This window comes from Cervus elaphus, chromosome 20, assembly GCF_910594005.1.
Source record: "Cervus elaphus chromosome 20, mCerEla1.1, whole genome shotgun sequence".
Taxonomy (NCBI): Eukaryota; Metazoa; Chordata; class Mammalia; order Artiodactyla; family Cervidae; genus Cervus; species Cervus elaphus.
In genome coordinates, this window is record NC_057834.1 from 50,786,459 (window position 1) to 50,810,823 (window position 24,365).

The 24,365-nt window shown below is 43.2% G+C and overlaps 2 protein-coding genes across 5 annotated transcripts in view; both read left to right on the top strand.

The window, feature by feature from the left end:
* IGSF3 (immunoglobulin superfamily member 3) overlaps positions 1–3,440 on the top strand; it is a 111,458-nt gene extending 108,018 nt beyond the window's left edge. For all 4 annotated transcript variants that reach the window (XM_043875799.1, XM_043875801.1, XM_043875802.1 and 1 more), the window contains one exon: positions 297–3,440. In XM_043875799.1, coding sequence (XP_043731734.1) covers positions 297–547 — 251 coding nt within the window. In that variant the 3' untranslated portion in view covers positions 548–3,440. The remainder of the gene's footprint in view (positions 1–296) is intronic.
* Positions 3,441–7,114: 3,674 nt separating this feature from the next.
* The window catches only part of CD58 (CD58 molecule), a 48,349-nt gene continuing 31,098 nt past the window's right edge, over positions 7,115–24,365 (top strand). Inside the window, exon 1 of the mRNA XM_043875765.1 lies at positions 7,115–7,397. Within this exon, the coding sequence (XP_043731700.1) occupies positions 7,130–7,397 (268 nt within the window). The 5' untranslated portion in view covers positions 7,115–7,129. The remainder of the gene's footprint in view (positions 7,398–24,365) is intronic.

Here is a 24,365-nt window from a genome sequence, read left to right on the forward strand (position 1 = left end):
CTCACAATCAGTAAATTACACTTTCTCATGTGGCTTTCCAAGTGGTAATACTGACTCACAGTGGGAAATGGAGGCCTGGCCTTGTTCGAACTTCCAACTATGAATTCAAAGAGACACGAGTGTGAGAACAAGAGTACATGGGTCGTCCGCCCTCCATTAGCGGCAAGAGGGGAAAGATAGCGTGGGTATGGGAGTTCTGCCACGTCACTTCTGTGGATCTGGGTGGGGTCTTCAGGACTGAGCAACCGTCCAGGTTCTCAGCCCTCATGTCTTGTCTCCCTGTCTGTCCTTTTCAGGTTCCACCCTGCAGTCCATCATCTGCTCCAACGACGCACTCTTCTACTTTGTCTTCTTCTACCCTTTCCCCATCTTTGGCATCCTTATCATCACCATCCTGCTGGTGCGCTTCAAGAGCCGGAACTCCAGCAAGAACTCCGAGGGGAAGAATGGGGTGCCCCTGTTGTGGATCAAGGAACCACACCTCAACTACTCCCCCACTTGCCTGGAGCCCCCCGTGCTCAGCATCCACCCAGGAGCCATAGACTAAGGGGCCTTCAGGTGATCAGAAACCACGGAGGAGCTGAGGCTCTCCTCGCTGCATCTTGCTCTACCACCAGACAGCGGACAGCACCCGACCTGTGGGGCGCTCTCGCAGAACACAGTCAGACTTCAGAAGTGTTCAGAGTCGCCCATCTGTCAGAGGCAGGCTGCCTCTAGGTGGCAGTCTTGGTCGGTTAGCTATTTTCGAGCAGATGGCGCCATCCTGCCAGTTAGGTTTCTTGTTTTTGTTTTTGGTAATGTGGTGAGTAGCTCCCGGTGCCACGTCTACTCGCTGGTTTATATAGTATTCTCAGATATAGATGTTACAGGGGTTCTTATTCTTTGTAAGGGACTCTTTTTCAATCCCTTTGGTTTACCCTTTTTGGATTCCATGATGTTGTGGATGAATTACTCTGAAATACAACTGATGGCAAAAGGAAGGACAGACTTTATATCGCGAAGGACTCTCTTCCAAGGCTTTTTTCATTTTTGCACACTTGAAAATGCCACCCATGGATCAAAATATACTCCAAATTTTTTACTTCCTTAACGAGACTTGAAAATTATGTGTAGTATGGGCCCAATTTGTATCTTATCTTTTCCCTCAGCTAGAGTTGTTGGAACCACTTTGTAGTCAAGATGAAAGCATTGAATTTAGCTTCAAAGAACTGTGTATGTACAAGATAAATCCTGCGTATAAACCCCACTAGGAGTAGATAGTGCCCAGCCCAGCCTATCTGTCTGGAGGGGGGCAATAGGCTTCATCCTATCCTTGCCAAAAAATAAGCAGACTTGGCTGGAGACAAGTCAGAAGCTCTGAACAGTACACACTTTGCAGGTTAAAGTGGGCAGAAGGTTACTTTTAGCAGCTACTGACTTTCAGATTGATCAAAGTCAGCAATTAGTGAAAGAAGGAAATAAGGCTGGTTGTTGGCTTGGTCTGTTCTGCAAGGGCAGTCTCTGATAACTGTTAGCAGGTGGGCTTTTGTTTCCAGGTGCTTTATCAAACTCTTAAGGGCAAGTGGCCAGTGAGCCTGGAAAGGGGCCAGCAACTGAGCTGAATACACGGGGCCCAAGCAGCCACCACATCCACCATCGGAAGGCACAGGGGCCGGCTGACAGCTTAGGTTCATGAACACTGGGACAGTAGCCAGCAGTGATTTCCAGAGCCTGGCATTGGACAACAGGGAGGAATAACTACCTCCCTGGAGGTATGAAGACTACGTTTTCCTTCTTCCTTCTGACCACATCTTTCTCAAAGATATTGATGTCTTTCTTCTTCGCCATTTGACCTGCATCTCACTGCCATAAGAATATCTGCCCAGGGGAAGCCCAGATGCAGCCCTTTGTGATCCTTATGGATTACCCCATCTCAGCAGAACGTGATCACATGCATGGACTTTGTACCCTCCCCTTTCTTAGATCTTATTTGTGGCTTTAGGTGATTTGGTTGTTTGTTGTTGACTTTTTATTTGGATGACCCTTAAAGCCTGGTGAAGCCAATGTCACCTGTTATTTTTCACTTGTTGGGCAAGATCCTGGGCTCCAGAGCATCCTCAGTTGCAAGTGCTTCCTTTTGCTCGCTCCATGAAGATGTTTTTGTTTTTTTTTTCTTTTGCCTGGCTTCCTCATACTTTGCTGGCCACAAGTGCCGTCTCCCTTCCTTATGAACTTGCAGCTTGAATCCCAAGGGAGAACCTACTTGGGAAAAAGTGTCCAGGAGTTCTGGAACTAAATCTAACCCGAGAGATTAGTGTGGAACCCAATCCTGAGGCTGAACAGATGCCAGGGGAGGCTGTGGGACTCCAGGCCACGTGGATGCTGATCCTTACCTGGGTGCTTGGCAGGTGCTTTGATGTGTCATAGCCAAGGGGAAGCAACGCCGTTGCCTGGCTGTTTTCTGAAGGGCTTACATAGGCTGCGTTCTCTCCCTCCCGGATACACCAGTCCTCTCCCGCGACTCTGTGTAGGCACCACCACCTTAATCCCACCAATGCCTCACATGCTCATCCCCGTTTCTTGTGCTGCATCAACGCTATAGAGGTACAGAACAGGCGCAGTGGTGAGGAAATAAGATGGCCTTTGGCTCCATTTCTTCAGATCGGGGTGTGCGCTTTCGATGGGAAATTGCTGGCCCCGCATTTATAGACTGAGTCAACATGAGAAGATGATGTACTTTCCATCCGTCTGAATGGAAAGATGCTGGAGGGCTGGCTGGAACTGGGACATGTAATGAAGACTTGAGTTTGAATAGGTTTACGGAAAAAAGAAAAGCCAGTGCTGCACATAAGTAAGTGAAGCACTTGCAGGAGATTTGAAAGGAAAAAAGAAACCGAAGCCAGTATTTTAATAATTGTCTTTTTTTTTTTTTTTCTCTTGTGCATTTTCTATTGGGCCAGGGGGTACCATCAAAGGGTGAGCTTTTCTGCTTTCTATGAAAATCCCAAGGACCTTCTTTTTTGGCCATTTCTGTGGATATGTGGCATCTGCTGAGTGGTAATGCTGGCCTCCAGTGGCTGGGAGACCTCATTGCAAGTTGCCTACAGGAGAGACCCAGAGAGGAACGGCCAACAGTTCTGTTGACTTATCTGCATCTACAATATTGTATTAATAAAAACCAACACTGTGCTAGGCCCATTCCAGGACATGGCTATGACCACACCCTCTTTCCCTAGGGGGTTTCTGTAGCAAGTTTTCATGTTTTTTTTTCAAACAATGGTTTCTCTGCGTTTACTGTTGAAGAAAAAAAAAAGTAGGGTAGACAGACTACCCATGCATGATGTAGAGAGCTGTTGATTTGTTTTTTGTTTGTTTTTTTTAAAAGAAAACTATTTGTAAGATGTTGCACTAAAATGTTTTATATACACTTCAGAGACCTGTAGTAAATTATGTTGAAAATACGGCTGTTTATATTGACTGAGTCCACTGTCCTTCTTTCTCGTCACTTAATCAGCCACTCTTCGCTCTGGAACTGTGCCCTGGGGGCCTGGAGTTCTGCCCCTGACATTGGCTTGCTAAACTCAGGGTTTGTGAATTGTGGCCTTTATTATCACACCCCACCCCCAGCCCAAGTGGCACCTTTGTATACAGGATAAAAAGCAACCCTTCCTCAAGACACTTTACTGTCGGCTGCTAAAAAATGTATATTTATATATATATATATATACACACACACACATATACATATGTATATTTGACAGAGTAAATGTATGTGTATGTATGTACATATGTGTGTATACACACACACACACACACATACACACTCACACACACACACACACACATAGGGCTTCCCAGGTGGCACTGGTGGTAAAGAACCACCTGCCAATGCAGGAGATGCGAGATGTGGGTTCAGTCCCTGGATTGGGAAGACCCCCTGGAGAAGAAAATGGCAATCCACTCCAGTATTCTTGCTGGGATAATCCCATGGACAGAGGAGCCTGATGGGCTATAGTCCATGGGTCACAAAGAGTCCAACATGACTGAGCATGCACAAGCATACATACGTAGACATCTACCCTGACTGTCAAGACCAGAGTCGTCTTGACATACCCAGAGGCCAGATGGGCCAGCTCAGAATCTAGCTTTCTTTTGGGTGGGGGTGGGTGGGGTAGAAGTGGGGAGACAGGACATGGCAAGAGGAAACTGATAGAAGAGCAGGGGCTGGGGACAAACTTCTGCTTGGACTTGACAGCAGGACCTCACCACCTTCCTCCAACTCTAGTACTGTCCTAACCACAAAATGCTTAGCACACCTCTTCCAGGACAGAAGAAAACCCAAGAGCTGTGGGTTCCTGTGCAGTGAGCCCACACAGCACACCCATCTCTGTTCCCTGCACAACTCAAATGGGAGGTTTGGGGGTGGGGGGAGTTCACCACATCTGCAAATTGGGAAGAATGACAGCATGATGAAGGCTCCAGCAGCGACACGTGGTGAGTCAGAACCCAACTGTAATTCTTCAAAATTCACACAATGTGCCGAAGGAACTAGATGGAGGTAAAGAGCAAAAGGAGGTACTTCCTTTTTTTTTTTCTTTTCTTTTTAAAACTCAGGCCTTTCAAAGCCTTTTAATATGTGCTTTCCTCTGCTCCCCAGCCCCATTTGCTGCATGCTTATCAACTTCTTGCAGCTGCTGGCTTGGCCAGGAGTTGAAATGTGACTGTTTATCTCTTGGGTACCCAGAATGGTTCCATGTTAAGTCTTATGTATTATTTTCGCCTAATTTTCTCCTAATGCTATCTTTTTTGCTGGGGAACATTTGAAAAAGGGAAACAGAATATTACGGAATAAAAATTACCCCGACACATACACACACCCTCTTGGTGCTAATCTGCCCAGTGTTTATTTAAATAAAGTGAACGTACACTTCCACATGGGGGCAAGGACCATTTTCATGTATGCAGGATTAGGAGCAGTGTTTTGCTCTGTCTGTCTAGGACTCCTAAGCTTCCTGGGTGTGGTTCCGAGTTTGGCAGGAACTAGAGCCAGAGAACCAGAGGGTAACATGCTGGGAAGAGCAGCAGCCCATCCATGCCACACAAGCAGACTGAACAAGCCCTCCTTTCTTCTAGTCCATGATTCTTTACAGTGACAAGCAGATAAAACTGGACCTCTCCACACCGGTCACAGGATGTAAAACACATCCAGTTCTCAGTAGATGGACAGGGCCTTTTTGGCCATCTGCCTGATGCATTGCAGGTCCAGCCTTTCTGAGCCACGTTTGATTTATCAAGTCTGCTACTAGGCATATATCTAAAGCGTATATCTAAAAATGTTTGTTGGAACCACAGCATGTCTCTTAATGAAAGAACTGACATCATTCATTTGGCCAGAGACATGGCCAACCAAGGAAGACTTAATGAACCATTCCTTACTTGGTACCTGGAGACCATGACCTGGGGATGCTTCCCAGCCCCAGGTGACTTGGTGGTCCTTTACTCAGAGGGGGTCCCTGCTCAGAGGGGGTTGACAGGTTTCGCTGGCCCAGTCCAAACAGCAGTATAGCTGCCCATCCTATATGAAAGGGTAAGAGTGGTGCTTTGGACTTAAGCTTGGTTGGACTCCCAGTTCTCTGCCTTGCTGTGTGTCCTTGGGCAAGTCATTTACCTTCTCTGAGCCTCGGTTTCCTAATCTGTGAAAACAGGGACATCAATGTTAAACTGAATTCTTACCAGCCCAGAGTAGAGGAGAAACTTGACTTCACTTTCTGTGCTACACACTGTACCTGCCTTATGTTCCAGGTTATCTTCAGATGATAGGGAATGCCTAAGGGTAGCTTAGGTATGGTACATTGGTCCCAGAAATTTCACAGACATAGACAACTTTTACAGTTTCATGGCCAATTTAAGAAATAATTTATGGATACTTACAGTGTAGTTGAAGTATCTTGAGTGGTTTTGGGGTCCCCACCTGAGGATGATGGCAATCACAGCAAGAATAAAGCACATTTCCACTCTTTCACAACTGGCAAACAGGTTGGTGTTTGTTAGGACAACAGAGAATCCAGTTCATGAGTTCAGTTCAATGGGAGGAGTTTCCTGCTTACATGGTAAGGAAGAGTCCCCTGAGCCACAGTGGCTGAGCAGAGGTCACTCTGGAGCTTCTATCTGAAAGAAAGGGAGCTGTCAGGGAGGCCCATGCCAGGAGCTGGTTCTGGGAATACAGTAGTAACTGAATCAGCAGGTGGATTTGAGGCCAGAGGACTAGCCAAAAAGATGGAGAGTGCAAGTGCCCACTGCAGCTTGAGGGACAGAGATTTGGGGAGGCCAAACACTGAGGGAGTGAACAGCTCTGACTCCTCACCCTGAGGGCAAGTCCACCGTTGAGAAGGAGGAAGAGTGAAACAAAGCAAATGGAGAAGGGAGAAACCCGAGGCTGGAAATCCCAGCTCCGAGTAAGGGAGTGCTGTGGTGGGAGTCAGTCTTAAGGAAAAGAGGACTGCACCGGAATGAGGAAAGATAGGCACTTGAGAGGGGTGGGGAGGCTGGCGCTGCACCAGGGAACGCTACACATCCTAGCAGCTGTCTAACACGTCCCGTTTCCTTTCGTTTTAATATTTGAGGAAAGAGTGGTTCAAAGAGGCTGTTCTATCTAGAGTCATAAAAGGGGAGTGTGTGTGCTACTTGCTCAGGCGTGCCCGGCTCTTTGCGACCTCATGGACTGTAGCCTGCCAGGTTCCTCTGTCCATGGGCCTCTCCAAGCAAGAACACTGGAGCGGGTTGCCGTTCCCTTCTCCAGGGGAATCTACCCGACCCAGGGATCGAACCTGGATCTCCCGCACTGTGGGCAGGTTCTTCACCGTCTTAACCGGCAGGTAAAACTTCTGCGCGGCTGCAGCTGCTCCAAAGCGCTGAAAGAATAAAACGCTTCGGAACCTCCGTGTCCCACCAGGGTTCTCCTCTCACCTCCCGACCAGGGGGGCGCAGCGTTCGGGAAGCGACAGTCCGATACCCCCAGCTGCTGCGGGGGCGCCTCCATCGCGCTCCAGATGCCAAGGAAAAGCGCGGGAGGAACGAGGATAACCCTGGTTGTAGAAACGCACGCCACTTTTGCTAAAGAGCTCCACAGAGCAAAGCGGGTAGCGGCGGAATGGCAGGAACGACTGGGACCCGAACCGAGTCCGCGAGAAGAGGAAAGGAGCGGCTCCCAGACTGCATCCGGTGCCAGCCCGCCGCGCGGGAGGCGGGGCGCGCGAGGCGGGGCGGGGCGCGGCGCACAGTGGGGCCGGCCCTCCGGCAGGCCGAGTTGTGCCGCTGCGGCCCATTAGCAGAAACTGCCCGGACCGCCATGGCCGCAGGGAGCGCCCCTGGGTGGGCCGTGGGGGCCCTTGGAGTGGTCTGCCTGTTCCTCAAATTGGGTGAGTGGAGGCCTCCTCCGGGAGCCCACGGGGACCGGGAGCGCGAGGTGTCAGTGGCCCCCGGGCTCCGGGCCCGGTGGACGGGCGCGGCCCAAGGCGGCTGCAAGTTCGGGTGGCGAAGGTGGCGGGGGGCACGTGCGCGGGACCTGGTCGTGTCATCCACAAATCACCGTAGGGTGATCAGTTAAGAAACTTGCTCCTCAGGCTCTGAGGTCTGGGAAAAAGAAACCAGACTCCGGCTCGTTCACTTCCCCTGCGCGCTTTCCACCCTTTGGGAATCCTTCTTAACTCCCACGACCCCTGACCCCCGCTTGTCTTCCACCCCGTGTTCTTCTGGAAGGGGTGCCTTTTCTGCGCGACCCCAGTGACTAAGTTACTACTTCCCGAGGCGCCATCGTCCAGAACTTGAGCACATCTTTTTTCTTTTTTACTGCTTCCGCAGCCTGCGAGCTTGTCCGGGGCGGGCCTCCACTGGCGCTGTGTGCGCGCGCGCCGGCTCCTTCGCTGGGGTGGGCGCGCCGCGGCCAAGGCCAAGTGCAACCGCGCCTGTCCCTCGGCCGCGCCCTGGCTGATGGCGGTGGTTGAGAATCGCCTCGCAGCAGGAAGCAGAGGGCCTCGATTCGGAGTTTCTAAGTAGTGTGGCTGGTGCTGCTTCCCCTCCCTTCCGAACAGAAAATGACGAACGCGTTGAGTGTCTAGGACTATGGTCATCCTTTTCACACTTCTTCAGTTAAATCGTCACGACAGCCCCATAAGATAGGTATCTTTGTCTCCATTTTTTTACCTCCTCACCCACATTATCAGCCTCTCCCCACACAGGCCCCTAGTTAAGTCATAGCCAAACCCCTGGAGCATAGTAACAGCTCCCTTAACTAGCACTTGGAATCCCCCTGCTGTTCCTTTAGCACACACACCTGATCAGCCTTTCCTCTCCTCTCTGCCTTCAGAGTGTATTGAGTGCCTGTTGGATGCATGCATCTATGGAATACAACCTGGGGGTGTGGGTTGTGGGGCTCGACATATGCTCAAATGTACCTACAATGTAAAGCACAAAAGTAAATGTTGTAAGAGAAGTAAATATAAAGTGCTGCGGGCGTGCAAAGGGAAGACAGCCACATCTTTGGTGAAATCAAATATCTTCCATGAAGCAGAAACTTCCTGGAAGGGAGGGAGTTTGAACCTAGCCTCCGAGGACAGGTGGTATCATGCCATGATGTGGGAAAAGATGCCAGGAGGAGGAGATCAAGAAAGAAAGAGGAGAGTGTAAACTTTGGCAGTAGGGCGCCATCAGTGTCCCTGGAGAGTCGGTGTGCCTGTGGGATCTTGAGGCCCCATGGGGTACCCTGAAAGTCCCCTTTGGGAGCTGGGATTCTCTCCTGCAGGCAAAGGAGACCTGTTTCTGGGCCTGACAGGAGCAGACCCATCCTCTTAGAATAATCTGGCAGCAATGAAGAGAAAAGCTTGTAGTTGAGAGGGATTGGAGGCAGAGGGGCCAGGACAGGTACCATCACAGGCCCCAAAGGCTGTGAGGGTTTCACGGGCCACAGGTGTCAGCATGAGGAAGAAGCACATACTGAGCTTGAATGGATGAGGTAACTCCTTCAGATGTGCGGGTCTCTCCCTGGTCTCAGAACGCACCTTTGGCCACCGCTGCCTGTTGCTATGCTCTTTTCCACGGAAAACTCAGTCTACCCATCTAGCCACACCTCTTCTAGGAAGACTCTCTAAACAGTCCCCTCATGGTGGTCTCTCCCACCTAATTCATTTATTTATTCAGAGGTCATTTGGTTCTGCAAGCATGAATATTACCTTCTCTGAATAGGCTTTGCGCTAAGGGAAACTCGATAGCTCTGCAGATAGTGAGCCCTTTGGGTACCAAGCTGGTCTCAGTGGGGAAAGCTGCCTAACAGTGATGAACAGTATTGGAGCTCAGACCCTGGCCCTGCCCCTCACGGTTAAAAACTTCTCTAAGTTACCTCACTTCTCTGTGACTCTGTATCTTTGCCTTCGAAGAGAGAGCACCATACACGTGAGAGAAAGGATACTAACATCTGCTTCCTAGAATGATTGTGAGCATCAGTCATTCAACACGTCCTTACTGTCAGCTCTGTGTCAGCACAGGGAAGCTTACCATTATTAGAGTGGGGGAGAGACAGTGAAGAAAGAAGGCAGTAAATGTGTAGTTGTTGGGTGGTGGTGAACATTTACTAATACAGAGATTAGTAGTGCAGAACAAGGGAAATGGAAGTGGTTAATAGTTCTTACTAATTTTCTTAAATTTTGGAAAACTTAAAATCTTTAGAATAGTTCCAAAAACAGTACAGTGAACACTTGCACACCTTTCTCCTTGAATCACCAGTTATTAACATTTTATCACATTTGGTTTACTTCTCTCTCTTTATAGAGACAAACACGCACACCTACCCAGTTACTTTTTTGTTGTTGTTTTTTGCTAAACCATTTGAGAATTGCAGCTCTTACAACACCTTAACCCTAAATATTTCAACATAGGTCTTGTAAGAATAATATGTCTCCAGTAAGCCCTGGCACCATTTTCAGAGTCAGGAAGTATAGCATTGATAAAAGACTTTTCAGATGGGCTCCAGAAGCCAGTCCTGGATCATACATCAAGCTTGGTACTCGTGCCTGTTTGTGCTGTGTTAATACTTAGTTGCCCAGTCCTGTCCGACTCTTTGTGACCCCAAGGACTGTAGCCTGCCAGGCTCCTCTGTCCATGGTGATTCACCAGGCAAAAATACTGGAGTGGGTTGCCATGCCCTCCTCCAGGGGATCTTCCTGACCTAGGAATTGAACCAGGGTCTCCTGCATTGCAGGCAGATTCTCTACCAGCTGAGCTACCAGGGCAGCCCCATGCTTTTTTAATCCTCTTGAATCTAAAAATCTAAACTGTTGCCAACATTTTTCTTTTTTTAAACTTTATGACATTGCTCTTTTTGAAGGGTCTGGACAAGTTGTTTTATAAAAATGACCCTCCGTGTTGGGGTGCATGCTTAAATTCTGATGTGGACTTTCTGAGCACAGGTATGCATCTCATCAGGGTGCAGATGCAGTCCATTTGCTTGATTATCAAAGATGTTAATGTCGATTGTTTGGTTAAGGTGAGGTCCATCAGATTTCTCTCTTGTAGAGGCAAGTAAATAGAAGTTAGGTGGGCTCAGTTCCTAACCATTTCAATAAAGTGAATATCGCAATAAAGCAAGTCATATGAGTTTTTTTATTTCCTAGTGCATTTAAAAATGACATTAACATTATACTGTAGTCTAAGTGTGCCATAGCACTGTGTCTAAGAAAATGTACATACCTTAATTAAAAAAATAATTTATTGCTAAAAAATGCTGACTCCTATCTGACAATGCAGAGTTGCCACAAAACTTCAGTTTGTGTAAAAAGCACAGTATCTACAAAGTGCAATAAAATGCAGCATAATAAAATGAGGTATGTCTGTAATATGTGATTCATTAAGTAACACTTAGAGATTGAATATCCTGTTCTCCAACAATCTTTCACCCAGTGTTTTAGCACCTAGTGACCATTCTTCCCCGAGTCCATTATCACTAAATTGTTGCAGATGGCAATTTCCTATCCGTATTTGTCTATATACTTTATTAACAATCTTCAGTAACAAAGAGCTTTTGCACCTCCCTTTTTATTTCATGTTCTAGTACTAGTAAGGACTCATGGGTATCATTTTTTTTTTTTTTTTTTTTTTGCGTGGGTATCATTTAAGATAGCATTCCTGTCATTATCCATTCTGATGCTTGGTGATTCTGAATTTGGTCACTGGGAACCCCTCCAAGCTTCAGTTTTGAGCACTTCCCTCCTTACTGGCATAGAAAGATGTTCTGGACTCATTTTGTACCTTTCCTGCCTCAGCCTTGGACTCATTAGATTCCCTTTTTCTTTTAGTGGGGAATAATATTTAGAATTTAAGATCTGGGTGCTAGATGTGCTTAGGGCTTCCCAGGTGGCTCAGTGGTAAAGAGTCCGCCTGCTAATGAGGAGACCTAAGAGACACGGGTTTGATCACTGGGTTGGGAAGACCCCCTGGAGAAGGAAATGGCAACCCACTCTAGTGCTCTTGCCTGGGAAACCCCATGGACTGGAGGAGCCTGATGAGCTACAGTCCATGGAGTCTGGAAGAGTAAGACATGACTGAGCAATTGAGCACACACGCTCTAGGTGTGCTCAAGGCTCCTGAAGTCACAGCTTCTAGGCCCTGTCAGTTCTCAGAGCTAGGAAATAGCTTTCACAAAGTCATGCGTTTATCTTGTAACCACAAAGTAATCCAACAATTCAGTTCTTCTGTTTCCTCCCTGTTCTGTATTAGTATCTTCCTTCACTACAGTGAGAATTCTATTCTTAGTAGCGTTAGTATATTTGCCTAATCTCCATTAAACACAAACTAGTTCCATAATTCCTGTGCCAATACTACTACCAAGCAAAAGTTTTACTAAATATAGTTCAAAATTTTTATTCTTCCATATATTCCACTAAATATGTACAGAACACTGTATTTTCAAGTTACTTGAATTAATTCTTAATTTTTCTCCTGTGTGGTTGTGTTATCAAATGGATACATAGTTACATCAATGTATTTCTATCTATTCAATTTTAGGGTTTCCCCCCTCAATTTAATTTTAAAATATGGAAGCTGTTAACAGGGTTCAAATCAAAACCAAACACAGCTGGCCTTCCATATTTGCAGGTTCTGCCTCTGTGGATTCAACCAGCCACAGATCGGGAATATTCAGGAAAAAAAATCCATAAAATCTCAAAAAGCGAAACTTGAGTTTGCTGTATTCTGACAACTATTTAAATAGCATTTATGTTGTATTTGGATGGCATCACCGACTCAATGGACATGGGTTTGGGTGGACTCCAGGAGTTGGTGATGGACAGGGAGGCCTGGCAAACTGCAGTTCATGGGGTTGCAAAGAGTAGGACACGACTGAACGACTGAACTGAACTATGTTGTATTTACAATTATTCAAGTAGCATTTACATTGTATTAGATATTACAAGTAATCTAGAGATGATTTAAAGTACATGAGAATATGTGCATAGGTTACTGTGTCGTTTTTATGTAAGGGACTTCAGCATCCTCAGAGTTTGGTATCCGCTGGGATCCTGGAACCAATACCCTGTGGATACTGAGGGATATCCATTTAAAAAATGCTCAGAAATTCTATTCCATCCCTCTGTCTCCCCCCACAACTTATCATTTGTTTGTTTTTGTCTTTCCTGTTTCTTTCTGTAGATACAAACAAATACATACGTTTGTTTCTAACTTCCTCTTTCAAACAATAGGTAACATACTCAATGTACTCTCTTATAAATGTTGTTTTTGTCACTTAACCACATGTCTGGAAAATCATTACATATTAGTTCAAGGAAATCATCCTCTTTTTTTTTTTTTTTTTTTTTTACAGCTGCATAGTGCTCTGTGGGGTGGAGGAATGATATTTCATTCAGTCGCTCTCTGGTAGTTAGTACTTGATGTCGTGTAGTCAGAGGAGGTCTCTTTAAAAGGGAAAACAGTTGAGTGTAGACTTAGAAGGAAGTGATTGAGCAGGCCAGGTGACTGGGAGAGTAGTATTCCAGACAGAGAGGATGGCAGCAAAAACCCTGAAATAGGTTTCAAACATTTAAGGAACTTCGAGGAGACCACCGTGCTGGAGAGTAAATAGGAAATTAAATTGTACAAGTAGTCAGGGCTGGATTCTAAAGATAAAGTTTTGTGGGCCCCTAAAGACTAACTTTTTAAATTCCCAGTGATGTAGGAAGTCTCAGAGAGTTTTGAACAGGAGTGAAATTGTGATGACTTGAGTGTTTAAATGAATTATTCTGGATGCTGGGTAGAGAATCGTCCTTGCTGATGAAAAAGGAAAAGCAGGGAGACCAGTTAGGAGGCTGTGGGAACAATGACTAGCTATGTGGGGTGAGGAATAGGAACTGTCAGGGTGTGTTTTGAAGGCTGGGCTGGCAGGATTCAGCAGTGGAGTGCATCCGTTGGGTAGCATGTGGACAGGACCTAGGCAGTGCTGGGCGAGTAGCAAGCTCAGAAATAGGAACTGTTGTGTTTGCTCTTATTAACAGAGCTTGCCTTCTTCTGCTCTTGTTGACCTAATCTCTCCAACTTGATTTTAGATCCTTGTACACAGGAAGCAAGTCATATAATACTTAATAAAATGTCTCTTTCATTGATTTATTTTAGTATTTTTAACAGTACAGATTGTTAAATCTGAACATTAGATGGTAAAGTATTGGTCAAACATTTCTCTATTTTAAATTCTTATGTTCTCTCACACTGTTATGTGCGTGTGTGATAAGTCGCTTCAGGCGTGTCCAACTCTTTGCGACCCTATGGATTGTAGCCCACCAGGCTCCTCTGTCTATGGGATTTTTCAGGTAAGAGTACTAGAGTGGGTTGCCATGCCTTTCCCCAGGGGATCTTCCTGACCCAGGGATTGAACCTGCAGTTCCTTTGGCTCCTACATTAGCAGGTGAATTCTTTTACTGCTGAGCCACTGGGAAGCTCATTGTTATATGAGACTTATTCATACACTTTGTTTGACTTAAGGTTTGGAGAGTCTGTGTGTTTTTATTTAGGAAAGATAATTCAAGTCAAAATAATGTTGTGTAATCCTATTTAAAAAAACCCAACTAGCTCCAGTATTATAATGGGGTGGATATAATAGTTGCCATGAATTAAGCACATGCTCTGTGCCAAGTGTTGTGCTTAGAGTTTTAAGTTTTTGTTTTCATTTAATTGTTGTACTAGTTTTATAAGGTAGCGACTGTTAAAGAGGAGAAAAATAGTTGAGGTATGTTGAGTACCATGTCAAAGTTCACACAGCAGAGAAGTGATAGAACCCGCTAGCACTTGCTCCATGACTCAAAGTCCATGTATTTCCAACCCAAGAATAGATTACCACCTTTTCCACCCTGCACCATGTGACTTGCGGGATCTTTCCCCAACCAGGGACTGAATCTAGTCAAGGCAGTCAAAGCCTAGAATCCTAACTGCTAGGCCACCGGGTAGTCCAGATAGGCAACTTTTTGATGATTGGTATAGCCATAGTTGATATCTTATAACATGTATATATTGCCCAATGTAATGTTGTCATGTCAACACATGTCAAAGCATGTAAATTGATATAAGACAGCTAATTACCAATCACATAGATTGTATTCAATATTGTAATCTACAATACAGGGGTGGAGGAACTTTCTTTGGGCCATGGAATTAAGAATGGGGATTTATTTATGTATTCATTTATTAATATTTTGCCATAATTATACTGTTTTATACATCCACACTTTACTCCTAAATGCTTTGGCATAAACCCAATAACATAATATTTATAAATTAACAATATTTTGTTAATATTGAATTTTGTTAGTATTGAAATTAACAGTAATTTCATAATATCACTTAACTTCTACTCTTATTCAGATTCCTTCAATTGTCACAAGAATGTCTTTTAAAATACCAAGATCTAATCAACTTTCACGTTTTTGCATTTGCTGCTTTTTTTTTAAATCTTTGACAGGTATCTTTTAGGAATTTTGAAAACGACTTACAACTACTTTTAAAGAACTGGATCTGGGGTTTTGTTTTGTCGCCCTTTTACTATAATTTTAAAAAACTGAATTGTTTAATTGTACACCTTATTACTGTTATTTGTTTTTTCCCTTTTTTAATTGACTTACAATATTACATGAGTTTCAGGTGTAAACATAGTGGGTCAGTATTTTTATACATTACAAAATGATCACAATAAGTCTAGTTACCACCTGTCACCATAGAAAGTCATTACAGTATTATTGGCTATATTCCCTATGCTGTATATTACATCTCCATAATTTATTTTTTTTCCCATTTATTTTTATTAGTTGGAGGCTAATTACTTTACAATATTGTAGTGGTTTTTGCCATACATTGACATGAATCAGCCATGGATTTTCATGTATTCCCCATCCCTATCCCCCCTCCCACCTCCCTCCCCACCCCATCCCTCTGGGTCTTCCCAGTGCTCCAGCCCCAAGCACTTGTCTCATGCATCCAACCTGGGCTGGTGATCTGTTTCACCCTAGATAATATACATGTTTTGATGCTGTTCTCTCAAAACATCCCACCCTCGCCTTCTCCCACAGTCTAAAAGTCTGTTCTGTACATCTGTGTCTCTTTTTCTGTTTTGCATATAGAGTTATCGTTACCATCTTTCTAAATTCCATATATATGCGTTAGTATACTGTATTGGTCTTTATCTTTCTGGCTTACTTCACTCTGTATAATGGGCTCCAGTTTCATCCATCTCATTAGAACTGATTCAAATGAATTCTTTTTAATGGCTGAGTAATATTCCATGGTGTATATGTACCACAGCTTCCTTATCCATTCATCTGCTGATGGGCATCTGGGTTGCTTCCATGTCCTGGCTATTATAAACAGTGCTGTGATGAACATTGGGGTGCACGTGTCTCTTTCAGATCTGGTTTCCTTGGTGTGTATGTCCGGAAGTGGGATTGCTGAGTCATATGGCAGTTCTATTTCCAGTTTTTTAAGAAATCTCCACACTGTTCTCCATAGCAGTTGTACTAGTTTGCATTCCCACCAACAATGTAAGAGGGTTCCCTTTTCTCCACACCCTCTCCAGCATTTATTGCTTGTAGACTTTTGGATAGCAGCCATCCTGACTGGCGTGTAATGGTACCTCATTGTGATTTTGATTTGCATTTCTCTGATAATGAGTGATGTTGAGCATCTTTTCATGTGTTTGTTAGCCATCTGTATCTCTTCTTTGGAGAAATGTCTGTTTAGTTCTTTGGCCCATTTTTTGATTGGGTCATTTATTTTTCTGGAATTGAGCCACAGGAGTTGCTTGTATATTTTTGAGATTAATCCTTTGTTGCTTCATTTGCTATTATTTTCTCCCATTCTGAAGGCTGTCTTTTCACCTTGCTTAGAGTTTCCTTTGTTGTGCAAAAGCTTATAAGTTTCTTTAGGTCCCATTTGTTTATTTTTGCTTTCATTTCCAATATTCTGGAAGGTGGGTCATAGAGGATCCTGCTGTGATTTATGTCGGAGAGTGTTTTGCCTATGTTCTTCTCTAAGAGTTTTATAGTTTCTGGTCTTACATTTAGATCTTTAATCCATTTTGAGTTTATCTTTGTGTATGGTGTTAGGAAGTGTTCTAGTTTCATTCTTTTACAAGTGGTTGACCAGTTTTCCCAGCACCACTTGTTAAAGAGGTTGTCTTTTTTCCATTGTATATCCTTGCCTCCTTTGTCGAAGATAAGGTGTCCATAGGTTCGTGGATTTATCTCTGGGCTTTCTATTTTGTTCCATTGATCTATATTTCTGTCTTTGTGCCAGTACCATACTGTCTTGATGACTGTGGCTTTGTAGTATAGTCTGAAGTCAGGCAGGTTGATTCCTCCAGTTCCATTCTTCTTTCTCAAGATTGCTTTGGCTATTCAAGGTTTTTTGTATTTCCATACAAATTGTGAAATTATTTGTTCTAGTTCTGTGAAGAATACCATTGGTAGCTTGATAGGGATTGCATTGAATCTATAGATTGCTTTGGGTAGTATACTCATTTTCACAATATTGATTCTTCCAATCCATGAACACGGTATATTTCTCCAACTGTTTCTATCCTGTTTGATTTCTTTCACCAGTGTTTTATAGTTTTCTATGTATAGGTCTTTTGTTTCTTTAGGTAGATATACTCCTAAGTATTTTATTCTTTTTGTTGCAATGGTGAATGGTATTGTTTCCTTAATTTCTCTTTCTGTTTTCTCATTGTTAGTGTATAGGAATGCAAGGGATTTCTGTGTGTTAATTTTATATCCTGCAACTTTACTATATTCATTGATTAGCTCTAGTGATTTTCTGGTAGAGTCTTTAGGGTTTTCTATGTAGAGGATCATGTCATCTGCAAACAGTGAGAGTTTCACTTCTTCTTTTCCTATCTGGATTCCTTTTACTTCTTTTTCTGCTCTGATTGCTGTGGCCAAAACTTCCAACACTATGTTGAATAGTAGTGGTGAGAGTGGGCACCCTTGTCTTGTTCCTGATTTTAGGGGAAATGCTTTCAATTTTTCACCATTGAGGGTAATGCTTGCTGTGGGTTTGTCATATATAGCTTTTATTATATTGAGGTATGTTCCTTCTATTCTTGCTTTCTGGAGAGTTTTACTCATAAATGGATGCTGAATTTTGTCAAAGGCTTTTTCTGCATCTATTGAGATAATCATATGACTTTTATCTTTCAATTTGTTAATGTGGTGTATTACATTGATTGATTTGCAGATATTAAAGAATCCTTGCATTCCTGGGATAAAGTCCACTTGGTCATGATGTATGATTTTTTAAATATGTTGTTGGATTCTGTTTGCTAGAATTTTGTTGAGGATTTTTGCATCTATGTTCATCAGTGTTATTGGCCTGTAGTTTTCTTTTTTTGCGGCATCTTTGTCTGGTTTTGGAATTAGGGTGATGGTGGCTTCATAGAATGAGTTTGGAAGTTTACCTTCTTCTGAAATTTTCTGGAAGAGTTTGAGTAAGATAGGTGTTAGCTCTTTTCTAAATTTTTGGTAGAATTCAGCTGTGAAGCCATCTGGTCCTGGGCTTTTGTTTGCTGGAAGATTTTTGATGACAGTTTCGATTTCCTTGCCTGTGATGGGTCTGTTAAGATCTTCTATTTATTCCTGGTTCAGTTTTGGAAAGTTATACTTTTCTAAGAATTTGTCCATTTCTTCCAAGTTGTCCATTTTATTGGCATAGAGCTGCTGGTAGTAGTCTCTTATGATCCTTTGTATTTCAGTGTTGTCTGTTGTGATCTCTCCATTTTCATTTCTAATTTTGTTAATTTGGTTCTTCTCCCTTTGTTTCTTAATGAGTCTTGCTAACGGTTTGTCAATTTTGTTTATCTTTCAAAAAATCAGCTTTTACCTTTGTTGATTTTTGCTACGGTCTCTTTTGTTTCTTTTGCATTTATTTCTGCCCTAATTTTTAAGATTTCTTTCCTTCTACTAACCCTGGGGTTCTTCATTTCTTCCTTCTCTAGTTGCTTTAGGTGTAGAGTTAGGTTATTTATTTGACTTTTTTCTTGTTTCTTGAGGTAAGGCTGTAATGCTATGAACCTTCCCCTTAGCACTGCTTTTACAGTGTCCCATAGGTTTTGGGTTGTTGTGTTTTCATTTTCATTCGTTTCTATGCATATTTTGATTTCTTTTTTGATTTCTTCTATGATTTGTTGGTTATTCAGAAGTGTGTTATTTAGCCTCCATATGTTTGAATTTTTAATATTTTTTTTCCTGTAATTGAGATCTAATCTTACTGCACTGTGGTCAGAAAAGATGACTGGAATGACTTCAATTTTTTTGAATTTCCCAAGGCTAGATTTATGGCGCAGGATGTGATCTATTCTGGAGAAGGTTCCGTGTGCACTTGAGAAAAAGGTGAAATTGATTGCTTTGGGGTGAAATGTCCTATAGATATCAATTAGGTCCATTGTGTCATTTAAAGTTTGTGTTTCCTTGTTAATTTTCTGTTTAGTTGATCTATCCATAGTTGTGAGTGGGGTATTAAAGTCTCCCACTATTATTGTGTTACTGTTAATTTCCCCTTTGATACTCATTAGCATTTGCCTTACATATTGCGGTGCTCCTATGTTGGGTGCATATATATTTATAATTGTTATATCTTCTTCTTGGATTGATCCTTTGATCATTATTAGTGTCCTTCTTTGTCTCTTTTCACAGACTTTATTTTAAAGTCTATTTTATCTGATATGAGTATTGCGACTCCTGCTTTCTTTTGGGCTCTGTTTGCATGAAATATTTTTTTCCAGCCCTTCACTTTCAGTCTGTATGTGTCCCTTGTTTTGAGGTGGGTCTCTTGTAGACAGCATATATAGGGGTCTTGTTTCTGTATCCATTCAGCCAGTCTTTGTCTTTTGGTTGGGGCATTCAACCCATTTACATTTAAGGTAATTATTGATAGGTATGGTCCCGTTGCCATTTACTTTGTTGTTTTGGGTTCGCGTTTATACAACCTTTCTGTGTTTCCTGTCTAGAGAAGATCCTTTACCATTTGTTGAAGAGCTGGTTTGGTGGTGCTGAATTCTCTCAGCTTTTGCTTGTCTGTAGAGCTTTTGAATTCTCCTTCATATCTGAATGAGATCCTTGCTGGGTACAGTAATCTAGGTTGTAGGTTATTCTCTTTCATTACTTTAAGTATGTCCTGCCATTCCCTTCTGGCCTTAAGGGTTTCTATTGATAGATGAGCTGTTATCCTTATGGGAATCCCTTTGTGTGTTATTTGTTGTTTCTCCCTTGCTGCTTTTAATATTTGTTCTTTGTGTTTGATCTTTGTTAATTTGATTAATATGTGTCTTGGGGTGTATCGCCTTGGGCTTACCCTGTTTGGGACTCTCTGGGTTTCTTGGACCTGTATAACTGTTTCCTTCCCCATTTTAGGGAAGTTTTCAGCTATTATCTCCTCGAGTATTTTCTCATGGCCTTTCTTTTTGTCTTCTTCTTCTGGGACTCCTATGATTCAAATGTTGGGGCATTTCACATTGTCCCAGAGGTCCCTGAGGTTGTCCTCATTTATTTTAATTCTTTTTTCTTTTTTCCTCTCTGCTTCATTTATTTCCACCATTTTATCTTCTACCTCACTTATCCTATCTTCTGTCTCCGTTATTCTACTGTTGGTTCCCACCAGAGTGTTTTTTATCTCATTTATTGCATTATTCATGTTTAATTGACTCTTTTTTATTTCTTCTAGGTCCTTATTAAACATTTCTTGCATCTTCTCAATCTTTGTCTCCAGGCTATTTATCTGTAACTGCATTTTGTTTTCAAGATTTTGGATTATTTTTATTATCATTATTCTAAATTCTTTTTCAGATAGATTCCCTATCTCCTCCTCTTTTGTTTGACTTGGTGGGCATTTTTCATGTTCCTTTACCTGCTGGGTATTTCTCTGCCTTTTCATCTTGTTTAGATTGCTGTGTCTGGGTGGCCTTTCTGGTGTCTGGTGGTCTGTGGTTCCTTTTTATTGTGGAGGTTTCTCCCAGTGGGTGGGGTTGGACGATTTTCTTGTCAAGGCTTCCTGGTTAGGGAAGCTTGCATCGGTGTTCTGGTGTATGGAACTGGATTTCTTCTCTCTGGAGTGCAATGGAGTGTCCAGTAGTGAGTTTTGAGATGGGTCTATGTGTTAGGTGTGACTTTGGGCAGCCTGTATGTTGACACTCAGAGCTATGTTCCTGCGTTGTTGGAGAATGTGTGTGCTGTGTCTTGCTCTGGAACTTATTGGCTCTTGGGTGGTGGTTGGTTTCAGTGTAGGTATGGAGGCTTTTGGATGATCTCTTATTACTTATCGTTCCCTGTAGTCAGGAGTTTTCTGGTGTTCTCAGGTTTGGGGCTTAAGTCTCCTGCCTCTGGATTTCAGTCTTATTCTTCCAGTAGCCTCAAGACTTCTCCACCTATACAGCACTGATAATAAAACTTCTAGGTTAATGGTGAAAAGATTCTCCCCCGTTAGGGACACCCAGAGAGGTTCACAGAGTTACATGAAGAAGAGGCGAGGGAGGAGGAAGATAGAGCTGAGCAGGAGGAGAAAAAGGGGGACTCAAGAGGAGAGAGACAGATCTACGCAGTTCTCTGTTCCCAAAGTGTTCTCCATAGCCCAGACACCCACAGAGATTCACAGAATTGGATTGGGAAGAGAAGGGGGAGGGAGGAAATAGAGGTGATCTGAGGGAGAAAACGGAGAGTCAAAAGTGGGAGAGAGTAATCAACACACTCCTGAGTAAAAATGGGTACTGAATATTGGATTCTTAAATGTCCAAAATTGATATCAAATACTGAAAAACAAAGATTAAAAATCTAGAGTAGAGGTTAGACTCTTAGAAATACAATATTAAAAACAAAAACAAAAAATTTAAGAAATATATATGAAGTTCAGTTTAAAAATAGGACCTCTTCTTTTTTTTTTTGCAAGGTTATAGTGAAATGAAAATGAAAATTAAGGGGTAATAGAGGACTTTAAAAGAAAATAAGAGAAAAAAGAAAAAAAAATTTTTAATTAAAAAATAGTAAAAATATATGAAAATTAAAGTTAAGGAGTAATGGAGTAATAGGGAATTTTAAAAGAAAATAAAAGAGAAAAATCTTTAAAAAAAGAAAAAAAAATTTTTAATTAAAAAACAAACAAAAAAAAAAAGTAAAAATATATCTAGGAATTTCTCTGGAGCTGTTTCGGTCATTGTGGGTTCGGTTCAGTTTCAGATAGCTCCTCGTTCCAGCTTACACTTCTCAATATCTATAGGCCCCTTCCAGTGTAGTCAGTGTTAACTACAGGGATTTTAATCTGTTGCACCGGTCCCTTCTGAAGCGGTTCCCTTTGTTTATTTGGCTTCTGTTTGCCGGTCTCTTCAGTGTCTAATTTCCGCCCTGACACAGGCGGGCGGAGGTGGTCTCTTGTTTAGGTTTGCTTGTTCAGTTGCGCTGCGGGGAGGGAGGGGCGCTGCAGACAAATGTCACTGGCCTGTGTGGGGAGCACTCGCAGTGTTCCGGCCACACTGGGTTTGCCCCCCACTCCCCCGCTCACGGGTGTGTGCTTTCCCCGTCTACACTGCTCAGGCTCCCGGCTGCTCTATATGGAGTGGGCCCTGCGTTGCGTGCGGTTCCAGTTTTCGGGTATTCCACAAAAGCGCAGACTCGGTTGGGCCTGCGTTTTGTGCCTTCCCCGCTGGAGCAGCTCAAGCAGCCAGGAGCTTGACGGGTGCACTCTCCCCGGGTGCGGTGCGCCTTCCCCCTCCGTGGCCCCAGCCTCAGTTTCCGCGCCCGCCGGTCCTGTGCGCCTTGTGTCTGTTCTGGGGAGCTGTCTGTAGCTGTGACCCTCCCAGCGGATGTCAACCATCCAGAATCTCAGGAAGTCTTTGGTTAGAAATTGGGAGCTGGTTTGCAGTTTGGTAGGGGGTGCCGTCTCTGGGGCCGAGTTTGCCCCTTTCCCCTCCCTCCTGCCTCCTGCCTATGGTGGGGATGGGCTGGTCTGCAGCCGGTTAGCTCTTCTCTGGAATTGCTCAGTCCCTTTGTTCTGCGAACGGCCGGCAGTGTGTTCGGGCAGGTTAATTTTCTCTCTCTCTCTCTTGCTATCCCCCAGTTTAAGTTGCTATCTCCTGTTATCTCCCTCCGATTGCCCTCATGGCATTCTGGCCCCGTCCTTAGTCTAAGCAATGCCGCCCGCTCCTCTCTGTTCTGCCTCCACTTGGCTGGTGGCGGATGCGGGCGTCTGGGGTACTTTTCCGCTGGGAGTTGCTTTTAGGCATGTAATCTGTGGGTTTTATTTATTTTTCCTCCCAGTTAGGTTGCCTTCCGAGATTCCAAAAACTTCCCCCAGACCCGCCCGTGAGAGGGTTTCCTGGTGTTTGGAAACTTCCTTTATTACGACTCCCTTTCCAGGACAGGTCTCTGTCCCTAGCTCTTTTGTCTCTCTTTTTATCTTTTATATTTTGTCCTACCTCCTTTCAAGATGATGGGCTGCTTTTCTGGGCACCTCATGTCTTCTGCTAGCGGTCAGAAGTTGTTTTGTGAAGTTTGCTCAGCGTTCAAATGTTCTTTTGATGAATTTGTAGGGGAGAAAGTGATCTCCCTGTCCTATTCCTCTGCCATCTTAGCTCCTCCCAACTTATTTATTTTATAACTGGTAGTTTATACTTCTCAATCTCCCTCACCTATCTCACTCTCCCCTCTACCCACCTTCCCTCTGATAACTACCAGTTTGTTCTCTGTATCTATGAGTCAGTTTCTCTTTTGAATGTTTGTTTGTTTTTAGATTTCACATATAAGTAAAATCATATGGTATTGGTCTTTCCTTGTCTCACTAATTTTACTTAGCACAATACCTTCTATATCTATCCATGTTCTATATCTATCCATGAATCTAAGCCAAGATTTCATTTTTACGGGTGAGTAATATTCCATTGTTTATAAATACCACATCTTCTTTATTCATTCATCTATCAATAGACACATAGGTTGCTTCCATATCTTGGCTATTGTAAATAATGTTGCAATGAATATTGGTGTGCATGTTTTTTCTAATAAGTGCTTTTTCCTTCTTTGGGTAAATTTACAGAAGTGAAATTGTTGGGTCATATGGCAGTTTCTATTAATTTTTTGAAGAACTGCCGTACTGTTTTCCAAAGTGGCTGCACCAATTTACCTTCCCACCAACAATGCATGAGTTTTCTTTTCACTGCATTCTTGCAAACTCTTGTTATTTGTTGCCCTTTTGCTGATAGCCATTCTGACAGGTGTGAGGTGGCATCTCATTGTGGTTTTGATTTGTGTTTCCCTGATTATTAATGATGCTGAGCATCTTCTCATAAACCTGTTGGCCATCTCTGTCTTCTTTGGACAATGTGTATTCGGGTCCCCTGCCTATTCTCTAATCAAGTTTTTGTTGTTAATTCCTTCTAGTGTAGTTTTTGAACTTCAGTTATTGTATTCTTCAGCTCTGTTTGAATCTTTATATTTTCTAACTCTTTGGTGAACTTCTCACACTGTTTATTCTTCTATTGAGCTCATTGAATTACCCTAAAGTCTTTATCAGATAAATGGATTGTTTATCGCCACTCAGTTCTTCTTTTGGGGTTTGTCATTTTCCTTTGTTTTATATTTCTGTCTCCTCATCCTGCCTAATTCTCTGGATTTTTTCTATGTAGTGAGTAGGCCAGTTATGGTTTCTGGTCTTGGAGAGGTGGCCTTGTGTAGGAGATGTCCTGTTTTCTTTTCAGTCTCTTTCCCTTGTGCTTTGTTGGTGTTCTTCTCAATGCTGCTTGTGCCTGTGCTGGTGGGCTCTTAGCCCATCAGCACTCTCCCCTTCCCCTTTGGTAACTAGAATTATATGTTCTAGGGGTGCCCCCA